At 38.0% G+C, this 20572-nt stretch overlaps 1 protein-coding gene and 1 long non-coding RNA gene across 3 annotated transcripts in view; one reads left to right on the top strand and one right to left on the bottom strand.

The window, feature by feature from the left end:
- Positions 1–8347, top strand: part of LOC139119313 (long-chain-fatty-acid--CoA ligase 4-like) — a 27271-nt gene extending 18924 nt beyond the window's left edge. For both annotated transcript variants that reach the window (XM_070683065.1, XM_070683066.1), the window contains exons 7-14: positions 39–234; positions 467–606; positions 1077–1249; positions 3322–3396; positions 3889–4080; positions 5074–5240; positions 5929–6043; positions 6619–8347. In XM_070683065.1, the coding sequence (XP_070539166.1) occupies positions 39–234; positions 467–606; positions 1077–1249; positions 3322–3396; positions 3889–4080; positions 5074–5240; positions 5929–6043; positions 6619–6770 (1210 nt within the window). In that variant the 3' untranslated portion in view covers positions 6771–8347. The remainder of the gene's footprint in view (positions 1–38; positions 235–466; positions 607–1076; positions 1250–3321; positions 3397–3888; positions 4081–5073; positions 5241–5928; positions 6044–6618) is intronic.
- LOC139119318 (uncharacterized) lies at positions 7215–20572 on the bottom strand. The gene is made up of 2 exons (XR_011548903.1): positions 20452–20572; positions 7215–13697 (listed from the first exon to the last, which is right to left on the bottom strand). It is a non-coding gene; the product is annotated as an uncharacterized lncRNA (long non-coding RNA).

Raw genomic sequence — 20572 nt, 5'->3', positions numbered from 1 at the left:
ATATGGTGAAATATTCCTACTTAATTTTGTCTTTTCAGGCCCAAAGATAGTTTCATCGGGTACCTTCCAATGGCGCATGTACTTGAGTTGGCAGCGGAAATTGCCGTTCTGACGCACGGCGCTTCTATTGGCTACTCCTCACCTTTGACCCTGACTGACAACTCTAGCAAACTCAAACGGGGCTGCAAGGGAGACGTGACTGTACTCAGACCAACTCTGATGACAACTGTGCCAGTGAGCAAACAACACAACCTTCCCAAATGGCAATCTGCATGCACAATTTGAAAGTATTTCTTCAATTTCATGTTGATTTTGTTGAAGTCTTTGATACTTGTTTTTTTGTCAGACATGTGTGCAATTGCAAGTATTGATTTAAACATTCTTAGTCTTGCAACTGCTATCAGTCAATTTATATAACTGGATAGAGGCTTTTTTGTAATTTAGCCATTATTGTGACATCTTGCAGTTAATCCTGGACAGAGTTTACAAGGGAGTGATGGAAAAAGTCAATGAAGGCAGCACATTCCAGAAAGCTCTCTTCCACTGGGCATACAACTACAAGCTGAAGAACGTTGAGAGGCACTTTGACACTCCAATCATCAACAGGTATAGACCACTTGTTTATGATTCAGTAGATGATTAGATTAGTTTGATGCTCTCTGTTGAAAGAGTTATTATGCAGAGCAGAACACATTTCACATCAGTGTACATTCTAGGCTAAATTGATGTGTCCACTGACTCAATAAAGTTCTTTCTAATGCCGGAATGTACTATATTGAATTAAGACAATGAAAATTCCAGAAATGTTCTAAAATGTCAGCAGTTAGAGCACACACCATTTCACACACTGTTGTCACAGTAGTCACAGTAATTTGATCAAACCACAAAATGGTAAGGAAGGGGACTAAACCAAACTCTGCTGATTTTCAGGAAATTTGTTTGAACCTGAGTAATTCACTTGAACTTTGATACTTTGACCCTTGTTGTATGTTCCTCTCAAAAACAACAAAAAATGCAAACCGATATGTATTTTATTCCTAGTTAATATTAATGATAACTGTCAATTTATTTTCCAGACTTGTATTTCACAAGATTCGTCGTCTCCTAGGTGGTAGAGTTCGTATGATGCTGTGTGGAGGAGCACCATTGTCACCGGCAACACAGAGATTTCTTCATGTATGTTTCTGTTGTCCAATGTTACAAGGTTACGGACTCACAGAAACTTGTGGAGCAGGCACCATTGTAGAGGGTAAATATACATTCTATTTTTTAACTGATTTTTGAAGCCAAGAAACTGTTGCTTTGATATACTTTTATAATTGCTCAGCTAAACACTATCATAAGATATTTTGACAAATAAAATAATGTAATGAATCAGATGTCAAATGAATAAAATCTTCATTTCCATGATCTTGAGTGGGTACACATTGCAGTTTCATACTTGTAGATTTGTAAATCAAGTTCATCCTTATAAACTTTGAAGTTACTGATTAGTGTTACTACATAGGTATTCTTGGGTCATCTCATCTAATGGCAAAATTTGCAATTTTCTGCTCAACTAGTGAAATATGGAAATCACTATGTTGATTGCCCTTGTATACAAATACCAGCGTAGAAGTTGTCCAATTGGTCTGTTGTAAAGGACTCTTTAAGTCATAGTAGCAGTGGACTTCAAAATTCATCTTTGTGCTTATCAAATCTCAATCTGATTACAATGAAATGAAAGAAAAATCATGCTTTAAGGAATAAGAAAAAGTTACCGTACTCGTCCGAGTATAAGCCCCTGCTCGTGTATAAGCCCCCCTACTGATTTTAGAGGATTTTAGAAAATGCATTACATCCGTGTATAAGCCCCTACCCTAGTGTAACTCAAATACAGAAAGGTATTTGGTCATTTAACTTGGTAAAATTAATTTTAGATAATAAAGAAACCATTAAAAGATGTTAAAACAATGGGAATCTGGAGTTCCCTTGACAATATCGTAAGGAAAATGACACGTTTTTCCAGTACTATCTTGATTCTTTGACCCTACTCACCCCCGTCGCCTAAATAGAATAGTCTCACTCACGTCCGCCATTGTTTATTTTCATTCACGGCCACGATGTTTTCATGCTTGAAACATGCAGTTTCTTTTGTTTGAAGCAATTATCCTTTCATTTGTGAAGACTTTTCCTGGTGACTATTACAATTTTCACTGCTATGTTGTTGTTTTCACAAGATGTAGACAGTTTGATATTGGAATATTGAGTTGCCTTTCCGTGTGGGCAATGCATGCCTGTTCAGGTTCCCAGACACTTCGCACCAAAACCACTTCGCACCATACCATCTCGTCCCATACCATTTCGCACCAAAACCACTTCGCACCAAAACAACCTCGTACCAAAACCTCTTCGCCCCAAAAATCACGTCGCCCAAAACCATTGCGCCCCAAAAACATTGCCACTTCACTCCTCAATTTATCGCTAACCGTTAAAAGCTGAAAATAACCAACCACTGCTAACACCTTTCTACCATCCCAGGACTGAAATCTTGAAATTGTACATATTTCGAGAAAATGACATCGCATCGTGCAATACCACGCACGGCACCTGAAATGTACCATTTAGTAGTTTGCGTGTTTCTTTTTTCTAATATACCGTATGGTTTCATGGAAGAATAAATGGTTCGTGGTAGCCAAGTTGCAGGTAAAAACATCGTTATGATACATCGTGGCATCGATGTTTTAGGACGAGTTGACGGAACTATACTTAAGTGAAGTAATTTCAGTACGAGGTGGTACTTGGGGCGAAGTGGCATTGGACGAGGTAATACTTGGGACGAGGTGGTTTTGGTGCGAAATGGTTTTGGAACGAAGTTGTGTGGGGCGAAGTGGTTTTGGTGCGAAGTGTCTGGGCCCCGACTGTTCACATTACTGTTGATCAGCAGCATACATGACGTCTTTGTTTCAAGTTTGGGTTTTTTTTCGACGCTGAAATTTCACCAAAATGTCACTTCTGTATTCAGAGATTGTACAATCAATTTCTTTGGATGTGTAAGTCGATTTTGAAAGCGATAGAAAGATCGAGTGGTGTTGAATAAAATTGTGCATAAAATTAGCATAAATTAAGCGTCCATGCCAGATAACATGGGGTTGCTCGAGTATAAGCCCCTCCCCTAGTTTACCGCTGTTTAGTGTTGCCGAACCGGGGGCTTATACTCGGACGAGTACGGAAAAGTTAGTAAAACACAGCCACTTTTACAAGGACTCTACAACCACAGACTTTTATGTTGAGCCATGACTAGATGAAAGATTGAAAATGTGTTTGTCTTTGATTTTACAGCTGATGATGTAGTCACTGGAACTGTTGGACCACCACTGTGGTGTAATGACATCAAACTGGTTGACTGGGCAGAAGGTAATGACCATGATAACGTGTTTAAAAATATTCAAAGTATTTCTCCCTCATAGAGTCGTGGAAGCTTTACCCATATTTGATGTCTCTTCAAAGCGTACAGTTTGAATTGTAGCTTCAGTGTTACTCAGTTCATGGCAGTAGAAAAATGGGTGTTGATGGCATCTTATTTATAGCTGCAGTGAAATCGTGTCAAGTACAGAAAACTTTACTTCTATACATTATGGTTTAATCAATGTCTTTGCAAGGAAGGCAGTACCTTGTTCTGTCTATTGGACATACTGATGGAAGGGTTAGGGAAAACATTCACTATGTCAAATGTCATTTTAAACAGAATTAAAAATTTATGTTGTCACCAGCAGTTTTGAAAAATTTCAATGTTTTGACACGAGCTGAAACATGCCCCTCTTGCAAAGTGATGGCAGAAAATGGAGCTCTGTGTTCTTATTTATTTGTCACTGAATATTTATAAATCAATTTTTTTCCTGTACTTAGGTGGCTATACTGTTAAGGACAAACCATTCCCACGCGGGGAGATAGTTATTGGTGGGGGCAATGTTACCAAGGGTTACTACAAGAATCCTAGTAAGACAGCTGAAGAATACATTGTTGATAAGTATGGAAAACGATGGTTCTTCACCGGTGATGTTGGAAAGTACCTTGCAGATGGATCATTGCAAATTATCGGTAAATGGAATTCTCCTAAAATGTGAACACAGATGTATTTGAATGTAAAAACCAGGAAGGTACAACATTGTTTAAAAACAACATTTCTAAAAAGACTCATTCTATCATGAAATGTTACCCACCTTTCTACTTTTACCACACAAGAGCCAATTGAATACATAGAGAGACGCATCCTTTGCTAGAGGACCCATACAAGTAACATCACATGATTGTAAATATTTTGTGAAAAGACATTTTTTTAAAAGTGCCTCTCCACAAAAGATGACTACCAGAAAACTGTATGAAATGCCAGATACATGTGTGTTGTGAGTTTGAATATGCTGTATGTGCCTCTCCCTAACCATAAAGTTCAACTCTCTCATCCACATTGTGACCATCAAGGTACTACCTCTCAAAATTGAAAGACTTGTGCTTTTGCTCAAATTTTCATAAATGAAATGTTAAACCATTCTCGTAACAAAGCAAGAATAAAAATCAGGGGTCACCTTACAAATTTTTGTACTACAGAAACAATTACCTTACATTTGATGTTTGATATTCAAAATGGTTGCCATCCCTGTGTTAACTCTATGGTGAAAAATTAAATTTTCGATATTCACAAAACTAAGACAGTGAAAGCTTTACTAACTCAAAGAGCTTCAAAATTAGTCCCCGGCCCCTGCAAAATTTGAGAGTCCAAACATCTGTCCTTGAGGCACATTCTAACATAAGACAAACATGACCCATTGGCTCAAGGTAGTTCTCTTTGACTTGAGAAATTATGTTTTACATCTATGTGTATAACTGACTCAAAAATAGGTTTGAGAAATTCCTCAATTAAGTCAAAAAGTTTGGAAATGTGGCAAGTTGAATAGCATACTCCTCCATTATTAGAGAGCCAGAAAGAGATAGCAACTTTGTTTGTTTGATTAATTCATATCCTTGGTGTTTACTTGGTGTAGGAAAACAAGAAATTTGAATTTCATACTTACATTTGTGTTTTTTACTCCGTAGATCGTAAGAAGGACCTTGTTAAGTTACAAGCTGGCGAGTACGTCTCACTTGGTAAAGTTGAAGCAGCTCTGAAGACCAACCAGATGATTGATAACGTCTGTGCATATGCTAACAGTGACCAGACCTATGCTATTGCCTTTGTTGTGCCTAACAAAAAACATCTAACTGTAAGTTTTAATGTTTTTAGGATAAGAGTCACTTCAGAGGGGAGAAGCATGCTTAGATTTAGGGGATAGTGTGTGTGTTGGTTGATGAAGCTGAACCTTTTCAACCCCTGTTTCCTGTATATAGATCCACCCATCCTATATAAAGCAACAGGATTGTACCACACTGTGACGGTGAAAGGGTTGACCAATGATTTTACATTTGATACACAAATATTTTGACCACTTTCTACCTGATGTCAACCCTCATCACATCAGGAATCTGAAGTGTACACATGACATCACCTATGTGCACATATATTCTGTACAGAATGCACATAATGATTTGTACCTTCTAACTTCCAAGGTTTCTGAATTCTCTGAGGCAAGTTTGGAAATTTTTTTTAAAGTTTTTTGAGTCAGCCATTCACCAATATCTGCAATGTGTAATGGTTTGTGTGAGTGGAATGTAATCTTGTTGAGTCAAGCTGCGCGTCAAATTGGCTGATAGAGCATGTACAGTCATGTTTGCATTATATCTCTATCCAGATATCCAGATGCAAAAATTTGTTCATGTATGTGCATATGTGCATGTACATGTGGATGTAAATGTTTATTTGTAATTGTGAGTGGGCATGTCTACTCTCAGAAATATATTTCCCCGATTGCCCATGTCAGCTCACGCATTCTATTCCGTGTGTTTATCCCATAGGCATTAGCTTGTAAGCACTATGGTTTCAGTGAGGACGCTGACTGGGAATTGCTCTGTAAGAACAAAGACATGGAGAGAGAAGTAATGAAGAGCATACAGGAGACGGCTGCAAAAGGTGAGCATTGAAATCTTTACCGAACTCGGATTGCATTATAAAAACAACAGCATTTTTGTATGGCAGTTGAGGGCGCTCTATCTCTAGGTTTTAAAATTAGACAATAGCTGTAGTATTTCATATTTTCATCAGTATTTGTTCTGTAAAACATTCATCAAAACCTTGTAAAACAAGTAACTTTTTCTGAAAGTGTGTTAAGATATATTTATTAGCTATGCAAACAACACATTGACAATGCATTGTGTTCAATGCGCAATGTTTGTGATTTACCGTTGATTTCTGATCTTGAATGAAATTTAGCTTGTCACTAGTGATACTGGACATCACACACATCCAGGCTGGGTTGAAAAGTGGAACACAACAATTTCAAAACATTTTCAACGTTTAACAATAGACTATTCATAATTCAAAAATATTTGAAAATACATGAGATTCAAAAGTATGTCACAGATAATCTAGCTGGAAAGTCAGACCCCACTGCATGTCAGATGAATGTGTACTTTACAAAATGAGTCAAAAATATAGATGTCTTTCACTTGCACAAATGCTTAGTATGGTCTATACTTTTTCTACAGCTAAACTTGAGAGATTTGAAGTTCCAGCCAAGATAATGCTGTGTCCTGAAGTATGGACTCCAGATGCTGGCCTTGTCACGGAAGCCTTCAAGCTGAAGCGCAAGGAATTGAAGAAATTCTACCAAGCGGACATTGACAGGCTGTATGGCTAGGGAAAAACCATCAAACTCTCTCCCAAGACACTTAACATAGAAGTAGAACACCTCTTTTTCATCTTTTTAAGTGTTAGATTTGGTAAGCTAGCTCTGTCCGTCTTCAAAATTATTTAGTATAGCAAAATTTCATGCTCAAAGTGGTCAATTTATTTTTGCAAAAGTGTTTTCCTAATATGAGAGGCTCAATGTTCATGATTGTGAGATTGTTAAATGAACTTGTGAATATGATCTATACGATCTACATATTTCTGTAGGGCATTTGACTGACTTGTAGCTTGTTTTGGTTTTTTCTCCACCTAGCTACCTTATATTGATGTATGTCATGTGTATTTTACAGTTGGCCAGTATATTTTGTGAATATTGAATGCAAAAAAAAAACTTATTTATCCTGATTTGTTCTTGGAATCTGTTTTGATACATCCCTAAAAACTTGCCCTGTAATTTTTTTTTTCAGAAAATACCCTTTTATTCATGGAGAACACATTAATTATCACATTAACAAAAAAACATTTCAGAGGATACCGGTAGTATCTTTTAGATCTTAAGAGAGTTTTCAGGTGTGAATTTGTATAATATTTGTTGAACAATCTTCCTTTAGAGAAGTTTTTTGAAGTTTCCCTGCAAGTTTTATCTGAATTGTAAAAATTCCCTGTTCTAAAAATTAAACTGAGCTTTATTTCAGTAAATGATCGAGTTTACATTTTCAAGAGCTTATCTTATGAGTTGCTATTGGGTAATAATCGCAAAACTTTTAATGTTTGTGGAATTTTCAAGGAAAGAGTTTGATACCCAGAGTTTTAATATATTGTTGTATCAACTTAAAAAAACAGCAACTGATGCTAATTGTTGGTCAAAGATTGTTAAAGAACATGAAAACTTGTACCATTAAGTGAACATAATGAGCTTGTTTCAGCTGTTGTTCAAAATGGTAGCTACAAAAGTAGTGTATAGTATGGACATAGAGGGCGTTAGTATCTTTATAAGCCACAATACTGCATATTGCGACAAAACATGCAAATTGCAAATGTACTTAACAAATAACTAGTATAATATTATTAATATCACTAGTGACTAGAGAAACTGAAAAAGCCTGCCTGTCATGTCAGGATTCAAAAACTTTTAAGCATGAACAAGTCATCCCATCTATCCGCTTAACTCTAAAAATAGCAAAAGTTTGAGTTCCAGCTCTGACGGCTGTCACTGCATGTAAATTCTGAAGAAACGCCAGGAGTGTACAGTGTATGCATAGTTTTAAGAGAAAAAACAAAAGTGATTTCTTCTTTCATGGTGATTCACAGCAGTTTGCAGTTAAATTTCAGTAGTATTAAGAATACTTTAATGGTTCATTGAATGTGAGAGTTCACATGAAAAAAGTGCTTTATGAAAGTGTTGTGTTTATTCTGTTGATTAATTTTAAATCCAATCTGATCCATTTACCCAGTGCACATTTTTGATTTGTGGGTGTACTAATGCGTGTAATTCAATATTTGCATGTGTTATGGTACCACTTGTTGTGACATCAATTGCAATCATTTTATGAAGTTGTGGTGGAAATAAAGAAAATGTTCCCTGAACCTGTCTCTGTTGCGTTAAAGTTCATATATTTATGTAGTTTCAATAATTACAAGATGGGTAGTTTCCAAGTTATAATAGTAGGGGAATTTTACTTAGAATCCATAAACAAAGGTATCAACATTGTTGGTGGTGTGAAGACAATGTTATAATTAATTAATTATTCACATTTATAACCACTGTATGCTGAAAAGAAATAGGCATTCAGGAAGATAGTACAAAAGATAAGTAATTCTGTCAGACACGTACAGCTGACCTGTTTGTGTAGTGACATAACTAGTATATAACTAGTGTGTTTGTGCAAAAATGGAACATTTACAAGTTGGAAAAACCATGGCCTGCTTGCATCAATATTATCTGAGTCTGAATAGAGAGACCGCCTTGCCTCAGAGTTTTCCGCAATGGATAGTTGAGGAGTTTAGCGCCAGAAAAGGTCGTCCTTGTCAAAGAAGCTGAGGCGAGTACTCGGCCGTGTGAGGGCGTTTTTGGTAACCTAAATTTTAAAACAATTCCGCCAGGCCGCACGACGTTTCAAAATTTGTTGTATTTTCCTGTTTTTTTCCCATGAAACTCAATTGAATAAACTTGCATTGTACTTAAATCTTAAGATACAATCACTGTATGTATATGAGTTATGTGTGATATAGGCGGCCAGCTAGGGCGTCCAATATACTAGAAGTATATAAAATAGGTATAGACTTCTAGTATATGACTCCACAGCCGGCCGTCTATGTCACACATAACTCATGGACGTACAGCGATTTTATGGAGTGCATTTTCTTCTAGTATATTGGACGCCTCGGTCAGCCCCCTATATCACACATAACTTAAACTCATACGTGTACAGCAATTTTATCGGGTGTTGCTCCGCAGAAAGGAAGCTCAACCCGGATGAAGTACTAACTTGGTTTTAGTGATGTCAATATTTCATAATTACGATTTAATGTTTTTAATAATTACGAAGATAATATCATATTTTAGACTATCCACGTCGAGCAGTTACCTCTCAAAGAACCTAAGTCGAGTACTCGGCCGTATGAGGGCATTCTTGGGCCCTCAATAAAAAATTCCGCCGGAGTGCACAGTTCCCAAATTCGCCAAATTCTCCTATTTCTCCCCTTCAGCCTCAAATGAATAAACTTGCATTGTAGATTCTCATATTTTAGCATATAAATGACCTTCTTTAACATACAGCTAATAGTAGGTCAATTTTTGGATGAAAAGCCTTCACTTCATTCAAAAAACTAAGACTATATACATTCTTTCTTGCATTCTTAGGACATTTTTGAAATGAAACCATCGTGCATCGGCTACATAGTTTCCCCCAATTAATCGGACACCCCCCTTAAAAAAAGCAATTTGTCTGAAAAAAAACAAAACAAAAAAGATCAGTCATTTAACTATAAAGATCATCATATAAATGCATTCAGGATACATTCTTCTCCTTCAAGTCTTACAAGGCTTGAAATCTTTGTGATAAAATCCTCAATTTTGTTTATCATCTTATAAGTGAAATATAAAGATAACATTTTAATTTCATAACATAGGATTGAAGGGAAACTTTAATCCCATCAAGAGTAACTGAATTTCAAATATTCCAAACTGTGTATTTTACAAAGGAAGTAATACAATAAATAATGTCGGATGTTGCGTATTGCTAATCTTTTGATATTGATATTGTTATCAAAGTTGTGTTTTCTGACAAAGAAAGAAATACATTTCTGCCAGATTTCTTTTACATATTTACGTTCAAATAAGATGTGTTCCAGTGTTTCTTGCTTCCTGTGACTAGGCCTCTATGGAAAATCTTCCAATTTAAATCATTTACTGAATTGCTAACAATTTCTGTTGAATTAAGGGGACTGAATAAAGTAGCTTTGTAACTGTCAGTGAGATTTAGATTCTCAGCCCATTTTTGACCAATTTGACCTTTGACTGCATGCCATTTCTTATCAACTAATTTCCAATAAAGTGACTTGGTTTTGACATCACTTTTTATCAGACCATAATTCTCTAAGTCTAAAATATCACAGTTTTCTTCGTTTTGGATGTTTGAAGTGATGATTTGTTTCCAGGAATTCGGAATAGCATTGAGGAATGTTTCATACTCAGTCTTCATTTCCGCTTGCACATGTCTATTTGTACATCCTCTAATTTTTGCAATTATTTCCCATTGTTCAAGTCAGTCATTTCTGTTATCGTTCCAGATGTCCTTAAGCCTTAAAAACGATTGGAACTAATTTCGGATAATTGGATTTTCATATTTTTCAAATTTCTCAAAAGTGTTAGGTACCGTATAGCTGAATGTTGCAATATTGCAAATTACTCATAAATACAAGTGTTCACTGTAAAAAAAAGATGAGATTATATTTGTGGATTAAATCGGAATTACTTAACCATCCAATTATCCCAAATTAGATCCAAACGTGTTCTTAAAATTCTACTTTTTGACCATTTCTCATACAAGAGGACACATCCTTCATTCTTAATATTGTCATTATACCACAGAATTTCACTGAGAAGATTCTGTTTTGATGTTGGTAAATTCACTCTTGTAAGTCTAAGGGACTTCCAGGTATTTAACATATTCCCATACACCAGTGGGGTTCAGTTGTTGTTGACTTTGAAATTTAGATGGAGATAGTGATAATCACTATTCAGTTTATTGTCAAAATTCGCTATGAAATACTTTGATAAGCTGGCCCATTTAGGGGTCTCTTTATCTGGATTTTTTCTCAAATAATTTCATAAGCCACTTTAATTGGAGTGCATTAATTTTTTCTTCAATTTTGACAACTTTTTTGCCACAGTCATCATATCTTTGAATGAAAATGCCCCTTCTAGAGGAGGGGAGCGGGGCGTAGAGAGCGCCCTCGTGCGATGGATCTTTCGGTCTAACTATCGACGATGTACGAAAAAAGTGTAGCAAGCTCGGAAAATTTCCACCATCAATATGACTCAACGAAAATTTCAAGTTAATCCTCTAGTTCAAAGAAATAATGTAATTGCGGTAGGTTATTTTGTACTGTAGCTGCCATGTTTTGAATGCCAATACAGAAAGTTTACCGTCAAATCTCAGGGCTTGATTAGATATTGTGAAGTTTGTAACAATACATGTTGAACATAAGTTGGATTTGATAACAGATCTATCTGGGAAGGACTTTGTTTTTCTGTGTGTTTGACGAAGCCAGTGGTATCGAGTATTTTACTGAACCGAGCATCGTTGCGTTCTCTTCCCAGGCGAATGGACGGACTGAGTTCCAGTGCAAACTTTTTGTGATCTCAAACCTAACGAAGTCACAGAACTTTATCGTGGTCACAAGGTCACTCATCAGATCATCGATGGAATCGATAACCATCGGTGATTGACCTTTGACATGTTTTATTTATCGGTACAACTCCAATAGCAGCAATAGTTCAAGGAAACCAGCCTCAGCGGTGTAACTTTAGAAAATCTACCAACATTTTGATTTTTGAGACTTTTATAAAGGGAGGTGATACCTTGATTGGATTGCGTATCAGAAAAGTATGGACGAATGTGTTTGATACGATTTCTTGACACATCAAACATTGGAATTATTTTTTTCCGTAAACCAAGTCTCCTCCGGGGCTAACTGAATTCACAGTCACTCGTGAGCTATTCAGCTGAGGGACTATTCGCCCCATAGACGAGTGTACATAAGCGAGAAAAAACCCTCGCTTATGTATACTCTTCTGTGGGGCGAATAGTCCCAGAGCTGAATAGCTCACGAGTGACTGTGCTGAAGTGTATTAGCTCGAGATTTTGCCTGGGTATTTTGCCACTTGCCACTGTACTACAGCCATCCCGGGGGTACCCCCATAGAAAAGGTGGACGGGTATATGCCGCCCGAATGGGTCACGTTTTCACGAAAAAAATCAAATACCGCATGTCTTACAAAAACCTTCACATGCAACAGAATAAAGGTGAAAATTCAACAAATTTGTCAAGCAAATCCCTAACAATGGGTCATATTTTTGGAATGTACATGTGTAGATGTAGTCAACAGGGGCGTCACACACCCATATGAAAATATCAAGAGTATCTACTTCCCGCGGGGGGAACTGCAGCTGCTCAGGGGCCAGTCTCATTATCTTCGAATGGTGGAATAGATATAGCACGGTGCCTTTATTTGGCACCGTGGTTATAGTTTGATCTCAGTTCGTGAAAGGGGCTAAAATGGCAATATTACCGGCTGCGCTGGTGAGTTTCGTTGATCATCAGTGTCTGTCTGCCATGTCGTATTGATCGATCATTTATCAGTAAACAAAACTTGCTGACACAGCAAAAGCGCTCATACAGGCCTACCATGCTTTCCAAAGCTTAACATGTATAATCATCAAGCTCTTTTCATAAGTGTGTAGCTAACATGACTGAATCGATATTTGGAAGAAAAAGGGCAAAATGGTTCATCGTTTTGTTACACTAATTCGTAGATCATCGTATGGAGTCGCTACTTCAGTCGTACGAGTTACTTATACGAAAAGGTTAATACCCTGATTGTCAATGTATGAATGTTCTTGTTTCATATTTTCTCTACACGGGCTCTGTTCTCAAGTTGTACAGTTTCTCATAATATGGCTGGCAGTCTCGAATGACATCTTGGACGTATTCTGGGTATGAAGAGACATCTATCTCAGAGACACTCTCCTCATTTTTAATAAATCCGCTGCTATTCATCACTGTGCCGTACCAGGCATCGTCCCAGGCCCAGTCTTCTAAACGAACAGGTTGCCAGTGAAGCATACTTTCTTTGAACTCGAACCCTGCAAAATCACAGAACTTCCTCATCGTGGTTGCCGGGTCACGAAGCAGATCATCATCGGCGTCGATAACCATTGGTGTTTGACCTTTGACATCGCTGATGTATCGGTACAACTCCAACATTTCACGGAAACCGATTTCACGAGGCAAAGCCTCGGACAAGTCTCCGCCTAGATGTTCACCGACAAGACTCCTATAACGCGAAGTGACAACCTTTACGGGGTTACGTATCAGGATTGCGTGACTGAATCCATCGGGTATGAAATCAATCTTCCCCGACAGAACCAGAAATGATGGTATCTCCTTCATGAAAACACCTCGATACCCAGGAAAGGCGCCCTCTAACATGTTTTTAATGTCACCGAACTTTAAGCCCGGTACAGGCTTGTCAGCATACCAACGTTTAATAGTGTGTTCTTCGCCAAAGCAAGCGGCTTTGACAAACAATTCATGCAACACCTTGACATCCCCAAGCTCCCGAATCGATCGTTCAAATGCTGTTGATCCACTTCTGCATGTTGACCAGAGGATGGCCCTAGAAAATGATTCGGAATTATTCATCTCGTCTCCTACAAATAAACACAAAATATCAATTAATGCTCGTTCACATCGAAGCTGTCTTGTGTACACCCGTGGCCACTTTAGTGTTGATTAAGCCTGTCTGGTGCAAGCAGAAATTCTGTTTGTATAAACGAAACAAAGTGGTGATCGGTGTAATAAATGCAAGGTTCACTATCGGCACCCCACTGTTAGGATTGAGATAACGTTCTACTAAAATGTCTCGCCTGCCCAATTCAAATCGATCACAACACTGCACTGTAGACACGCTGTAAGCAGTCCGGGTCAGCTCCAAAATTGGAGACGCTATACCATAATATTTTCCCCCTCTCATTAGCCAATCAGCGGCCAGCGCGCGCCATCAGTAAAAATTGTATTTCCTGGCAACCTCCACATGCGTCCTTCGTTACGTACGCCATACTGTGTCGAACTCCCGCGCCGTATTCTGTCATAATGTCGAACAGTTGTGTGGCCACTCTGTCAAAACACAATTTCAAAATCGCGTACCAGTTTTATTCTGGCTAAGACAACCAAACCCCGTATATCGCTGTGATTCCTAGACTCTGGCTTGAAGTCCTGCGAAATATAAATCGTGTACCTACACAGATCGTTCAGAATACCCCATTTGTATCGGAGATGGCAGCGATACAAATTCTACCGTATGGGGAACAGTTGTGTGGCCACTCTGTCAACACATATTCAAAATCGCGTACCATTTTTAGTCTGCGTTTGACAACTACAAAACAGGTATCGTTTTAAAGCTCTGACATTGCTCTTCTTTCTTGCAAAATGTTATACGCGTACCTACACAAATAACCTTTATAACAGTATTTCTAATAGAGATGACGAACATCCACAAAATGATTCTCGGTACGTGAGCGAAATCGATAAACTGGGGGTAGAAATGAATCGTCAATATTTCGAATATTTGTTCACTAATCGGACTCCTTGTTGGACATGACCTTCTGCAGAACACCGTGGATTATGTTGACTGTCGAAATTCGTCGAAATTCACAAGACAGGGGCTTAATAAGCGGCCCAAAACTGCCGATCACACTTGGTGGGTAATTTGTGACCCAGCGTGACCTGTACTTTATTAATGATGTAATCTGGTCGATGATTGGCTGAATGCCGGAATACATTATCATAATGAGTCTCCAATTTTGGAGCTGACCCGGACTGGTAAGTCTGCACTCCGACAATGAACATCAATAACAACGGTCGCGAATATCATACGGGAAAATCCTTCAGTAAGGACATGGGCAGCTTGATTGTTCAAAATATAAGACATTGTGGTGGCAATTTGGCATCAAGCGAGGTACAGTGGAATTTGATCGAGTGTCCGTTTTGCCTTGCAGAGCTCGACAAGTCTACATGTTTCTTATCATTAGAAAAGTAAACATTTGCAACAAAGTGAGTCTTTGATGTTAGATTATACAGCGCGCGCGGCGAACGTTTCCCATACACTGTCTAGTCTACAATTATTACAGTCGTTTCAGCATGCCACTCATGCACAGCAAGCTTGACACCGCTCTATAGCTATAGCACATCATCAAAGTTTTCTTTCAGCCATTTGTGTACTTTGATTTGGGAAATACAACTCGGACAAAACTAACTGGCATATTTTTCGAGTGTCGGATCTATATCTCGAGGAAAGTCCCCAACATCAACCGGACTGACTCTGGGCGTTTATTATAGTAGAACATTGTATTTCTTCAGCAAGGTAAGGGACGGACCATTAGATCTTGGGAGGGGGGTGGTCAAAAACAGAAAAAAAAAATTTTCAGAGCAGAAAGTTAGGAAAAAAAAAATCTTCAAACTAGTTTGCAAAATAAAAAAAAAATAAATAAGAAGACAAAGGCGTAAAAAAAAATCTGCAAAAGTCTTTAAAATTTTGAATTTTTTTTAGATTTTACCGACATAAAGCAACTTTCTGTATTTTTAGTACATGTACATCCACCCGGCACATTTTTAATTTTAATTTATACATTTAGAGTGACTGTATCCCTTATACAGGAAGTTGTGATTATCTTATCTTTTCAGGACTTTTGTATTCTGATCACTTGAAAATTATGAAATTATAGAACCTGTTTTCTACTTGTTTCCTGCGTACAAACCAAGCAGGTACACTAGGTAAAACATTGAAACTATGGTATGGTTGTCAAGACAGAAAGTTGTATTTGTCTTTTAAGATCAAGGTAAACAGATGCAGGCCACATCAGTTTCATTTTTTTCACAGCATTTTATTGCAATGATGAATGCAAGAATGGGTGAACAAGTAGAAACACGTCAATAATGATAAAACAACATATCAAGTCATTATGTATTATTTTGCTTTTAAAAAGGCATTTTCAATTCTTTTTTCTCAAAAACAGCCTCAAAAAACAACAGCAACACATGTTTTAACATTCAACAATACACTACGTAGAATGCCATCTATCCAACAAATCCCAACACAAAAAACACACAAAGGGGTTGAACTTTGAACGTTTCTCGATAGCAAATACTGAATAAATCTGCATGAATAATCGTTTTAGTGTAGCAAATTTCAAAGAAATTGGACAAGCCCTTTCAGAGAATACAGATTTTTTGACCATGAATGGCATAAATTGCCCTAAAAAGACAAATATTGAAATTTCAACACATCTATACACATCCAATCAATTTGGACATGCTGCTACAGAGAAATAGATGTTTTGATCAAAAAAGGGCAACAATTGCTCTAAAAACACAAATATGCAAATTTAACTATATTATTTAGCTTATTTTAGCTTCTCAGCTTGTCAAAATCAATTGTAAATCATGAGATATGCATGATGTTTGGGAAGGTTAATGTAGCCATTTCACCACGCAGTAAAAGGGAAGCTAGGAAACCAAATAGTCAATTTTCAAAGCTATAGGAGCTACTGAGGAGCAAGAAGACCATGTTTCAGAGGAAGATGTGTAATCCGAAAAAAATGCTCCCAAAGTGCCACCAAATAACACCATTTTTATCTCTATTTTTCAAAAGCTCCAACAGCAGGAGGGGGGACACCCCCCCTCCTGACCTCCCCCCGCAAAAATACTCCCAAGTGCCACCAAATAACACCATTTTTATCTCTATTTTTCAAAAGCTCCAACGGCAGGAGGGGGACACCCCCTCCTGACCTCCCCCCGCAAAAATACTCCCCAAGTGCCACCAAATAACACCATTTTATCTCTATTTTTCAAAAGCTCCAACGGCAGGAGGGGGACACCCCCTCCTGACCACCCCCCGCAAAAATACTCCCCAAGTGCCACCAAATAACACCATTTTAATCTCTATTTTTCAAAAGCTCCAACGGCAGGAGGGGGACACCCCTCCTGACCTCCCCCCGCAAAAATACTCCCCAAGTGCCACCAAATAACACCATCGTAATCTCTATTTTTCAAAAGCTCCAACAGCAGGAGGGGGACACCCCCTCCTGACCACCCCCCGCAAAAATACTCCCCAAGTGCCACCAAATAACACCATTTTAATCTCTATTTAACAAAAGCTCCAACGGCAGGAGGGGGACACCCCCTCCTGACCTCCCCCCACAAAAATACTCCCCAAGTGCCACCAAATAACACCATTGTAATCTCTATTTTTCAAAAGCTCCAACAGCAGCAGGGGGACACCCCTCTCCTGACCTCCCCCCCCCCTGTGACCGCTTGCGTTGCCGCTTCTGGTGCTTGGCACCACATCTTTGCCCTCTTTATCTTCAGACAGCAACGAACTAAAAAAAATTATATATCTGAAAATTTACTCTGAAAAAAAAAATTTGCACAGCTAATCTCAATTGGAAAAAAAAAATTTCAGAAATTTACAATTGTAAAAAAAAATTTTTCACAATTTCATTGTGACCACCCCCCCTCCCAAGGTCTAATGGTCCATCCCTAAAGAATATTTTGAAGGCAGAGAGATATCACCGTCCCTTCCATGCTAACCCGTTGCCGTGTATGATGCCGTCCGGGAAATTAAGTGCCAAAATACAGTGAATTATTTCAGAAACACTGGGTGTGTTATTCAATGGCACAAAATGTACCGTGCTGATTGAATTGCACTTGCATGTGCAAAATCAACACTTTTCTTCAAGTCTATTTTGTAGCTCAGAGAAGTGAGAGAGTTTCATTTAGCTGAGACAAAAGAGAAAGCGGGATTAAAGTTTCATGCAGGAGTGTTTAGCATTTTCTGGTTGACAATATTCAGTGTTGTATCGTGTCAAACTTGATAGAGTAGACTGCACTGGCAATGCTACAGACTGCATGCTGAAGGAACTGTTGTCGTGATTGCTGACATCGAGAGGAGAAGAAAAGTTTTTTTTAAAAAAGAATTTACTTGTTTCTTCATAAAGTTCCCAATTTAAAAGTAAACACCTAAAAGAAAACTGGTGATGTGCATGTAGTGCAGTGTTATGCTTGTTGTGAGTGACATGCTGAAACGACGGCAGATCGTCCATGTAGCCGACACGAACACGAAGTGTCTGTTACCGGCTACCGAAAACTAGGAAAAATAGTAAACAATGAGCTACAAAATCACTATCAGTTTTAAGTCGCAGGTAGAATAAGTCTGTGCCTTTGTATAAATTACTATAACAATAGTAGAAAGTGAACAACCAGCTGAAAGTTAGTTGAGGAGACCTTAACTACATATCATTTGCATCTCATTGTCGGCTACATGGACTGTGTGCCGAAACGACTGCAGTGATCGTGACGAGACAGTGTGGGAAACGTTTGCCGCGCGCTGTAATCTAACACCAACCAAAGACGAAGACTCAATTTGTTGCAAATGTTTACTTTTCTAATGATAAGCAACATGTAGACTCGTCGAGCTCTGCAAGGCAAACCGGACACTCGATCAAATTCCACTGTACCACGAGGAGCTACAAAAGACAAGCAAGCGACCGTTTTAAGCGTGGAGGGAGCCAAAAAAAGTTTGGAAGAGATACATATATCAGGACAGGTTCCCTTCAACCGGGATGAGAAAAGTGTCGTTCATGGTTACACACATGTGAATACATAACACGATTGGAACTAATTTGAGATAATTGGATGGTGAACTAATGTCTTTAAAATCTGCAAATGTAAGCGCACCTGCTTTTCTTTTTACTTTACACACTTGTGTTTATGAGTAATTTTATTATTGCAACATTCAACTATCTAGCACCTAACACTTTTGAGAAATTTTAAAAATATGAAAATCGAATTATCCCAAATTAGTTCCAATCGTGTTACATGTACATGTAAAACGCTACCCCGACTGTACTTTACTCTTACCTTTCCGTACCAAGTGAAATCGGAGTAAGTTTATTCACGGTTTGTAGGAAAGAAACATGGCTTAGTGCAAGTGAATGTTTATTTCGAAAGTTTTGCAGTCAAGATGGGCGATGTCTGTAATTTAATTGCTAACATTTTCAAAGTGGCATTTTCTCAATTCCCGCGTCTGAACAAATTCTGAACACGACACTTACGATACACGCTATAGTATCGTTGGTATTCATTCACTGCAATGTTGAAATCGGCACAAAATGTGTGATGTTCTGTAACACTGACTGCATTAGAAACACATGAGTTTTAGCAGAAACTAAATACTGACAGGGCAAATTCTGTGGTCAACATCATTTGTATACAGTGTATTTTATAATCACTCCGTAATTTCAGGCTAATCGGCGTGTCCATGGGGTACCGATAGTAGAATCATTATCACCACTAGTACAGGGTAAAGTAACCGTTTTATCACCCTTCTGCAGACAGAATTTCTGCTTGCACCAGACAGGCTTGATCAACACTAAAGTGTAAGTTTGTTTGTTTGCAGATAAGTATCTGAACATGCAAAAACATGAACAGGAATTGAAAAATTGTTAGTATAGGGGAGTCAATTATAAAAACCAGATGTGAATTGAAATGCTCCCAGATTCCAGTGTGTTATAGTTGTCTGTAAATTAAATTTTACATCATTCTCTGACATTCCTTCGACAAGTTTGCAATGTCCTTACAAGATGACATGAAACTGCAAACGTTCTTTCAGTATGCCCTTGTTTCGTCATAATCGACGTCACTTGCAAAATTCATCGAGATTTGTGCCGTCATTTTAGAAATAAAGGCAAGGTCTTCATTAGTAATCTATTTAGTATGCCTTTCAGTTTACACATATGTTGTTATGAACAATGTGGCAGATTTCAAAAACATGTAGAAGTTCTATGACAATAACTCCTCATTTGTATATTTAATGAACCTTTATTTGGGGTATTATGTATTTGGAATATCTTGACCACTGAAGTCTGACAGAACTTCATAATTACAATGAAATAACAGTAGTAAATGTTGTTTTTCATTTCTTAATTCACAAATTTAAGGACCTTTGATAATTCGGGATATATGTCTTGATTGACTTGACCAAGGTGACGTTATTTGATATGTATATTGAAGATACTATGATATTCATATAAGTGAAGTCGATAAGCATTTTCACATCACTGAATTATTAATTTGTATATTAATCGAACTTTCCTCATTAGGGATATATGTCTTGAATGGCATTATCAAAGTCTCCCTATTAACTTGCAGTTTCCCTCGATGGTCCCGCCAAAAACACCGCCTCCCTAGTTGGTTAAAAATGACCGACCCCTAAGGGAAAATATCCTTGTTCATGACGAGCGTTACTGCAAGTGATCAGTAACAAGGTTTACCGCTGGGTGTACGAAATCATCGAATCAGCGAATCAAGACGTTAAATGCTTATATATCAAATGAACTGAGTACATACGTATTGTTGCACCTTGCTCTGATAACAGCAATCGACGAATTGCTATGGACGAAAGATGACTTTGCACCACAAGCTAGCACAAGCTGTGCCTTGCCTTTGAGACCCTAGTGTTCAGTCTCGG

Source organism: Ptychodera flava, chromosome 19 (genome assembly GCF_041260155.1).
Source record: "Ptychodera flava strain L36383 chromosome 19, AS_Pfla_20210202, whole genome shotgun sequence".
In the NCBI taxonomy this organism is placed as follows: domain Eukaryota; kingdom Metazoa; phylum Hemichordata; class Enteropneusta; family Ptychoderidae; genus Ptychodera; species Ptychodera flava.
Note: the sequence above shows the minus strand (reverse complement) of the source record. Positions and strands in the feature narration are given on the sequence as shown.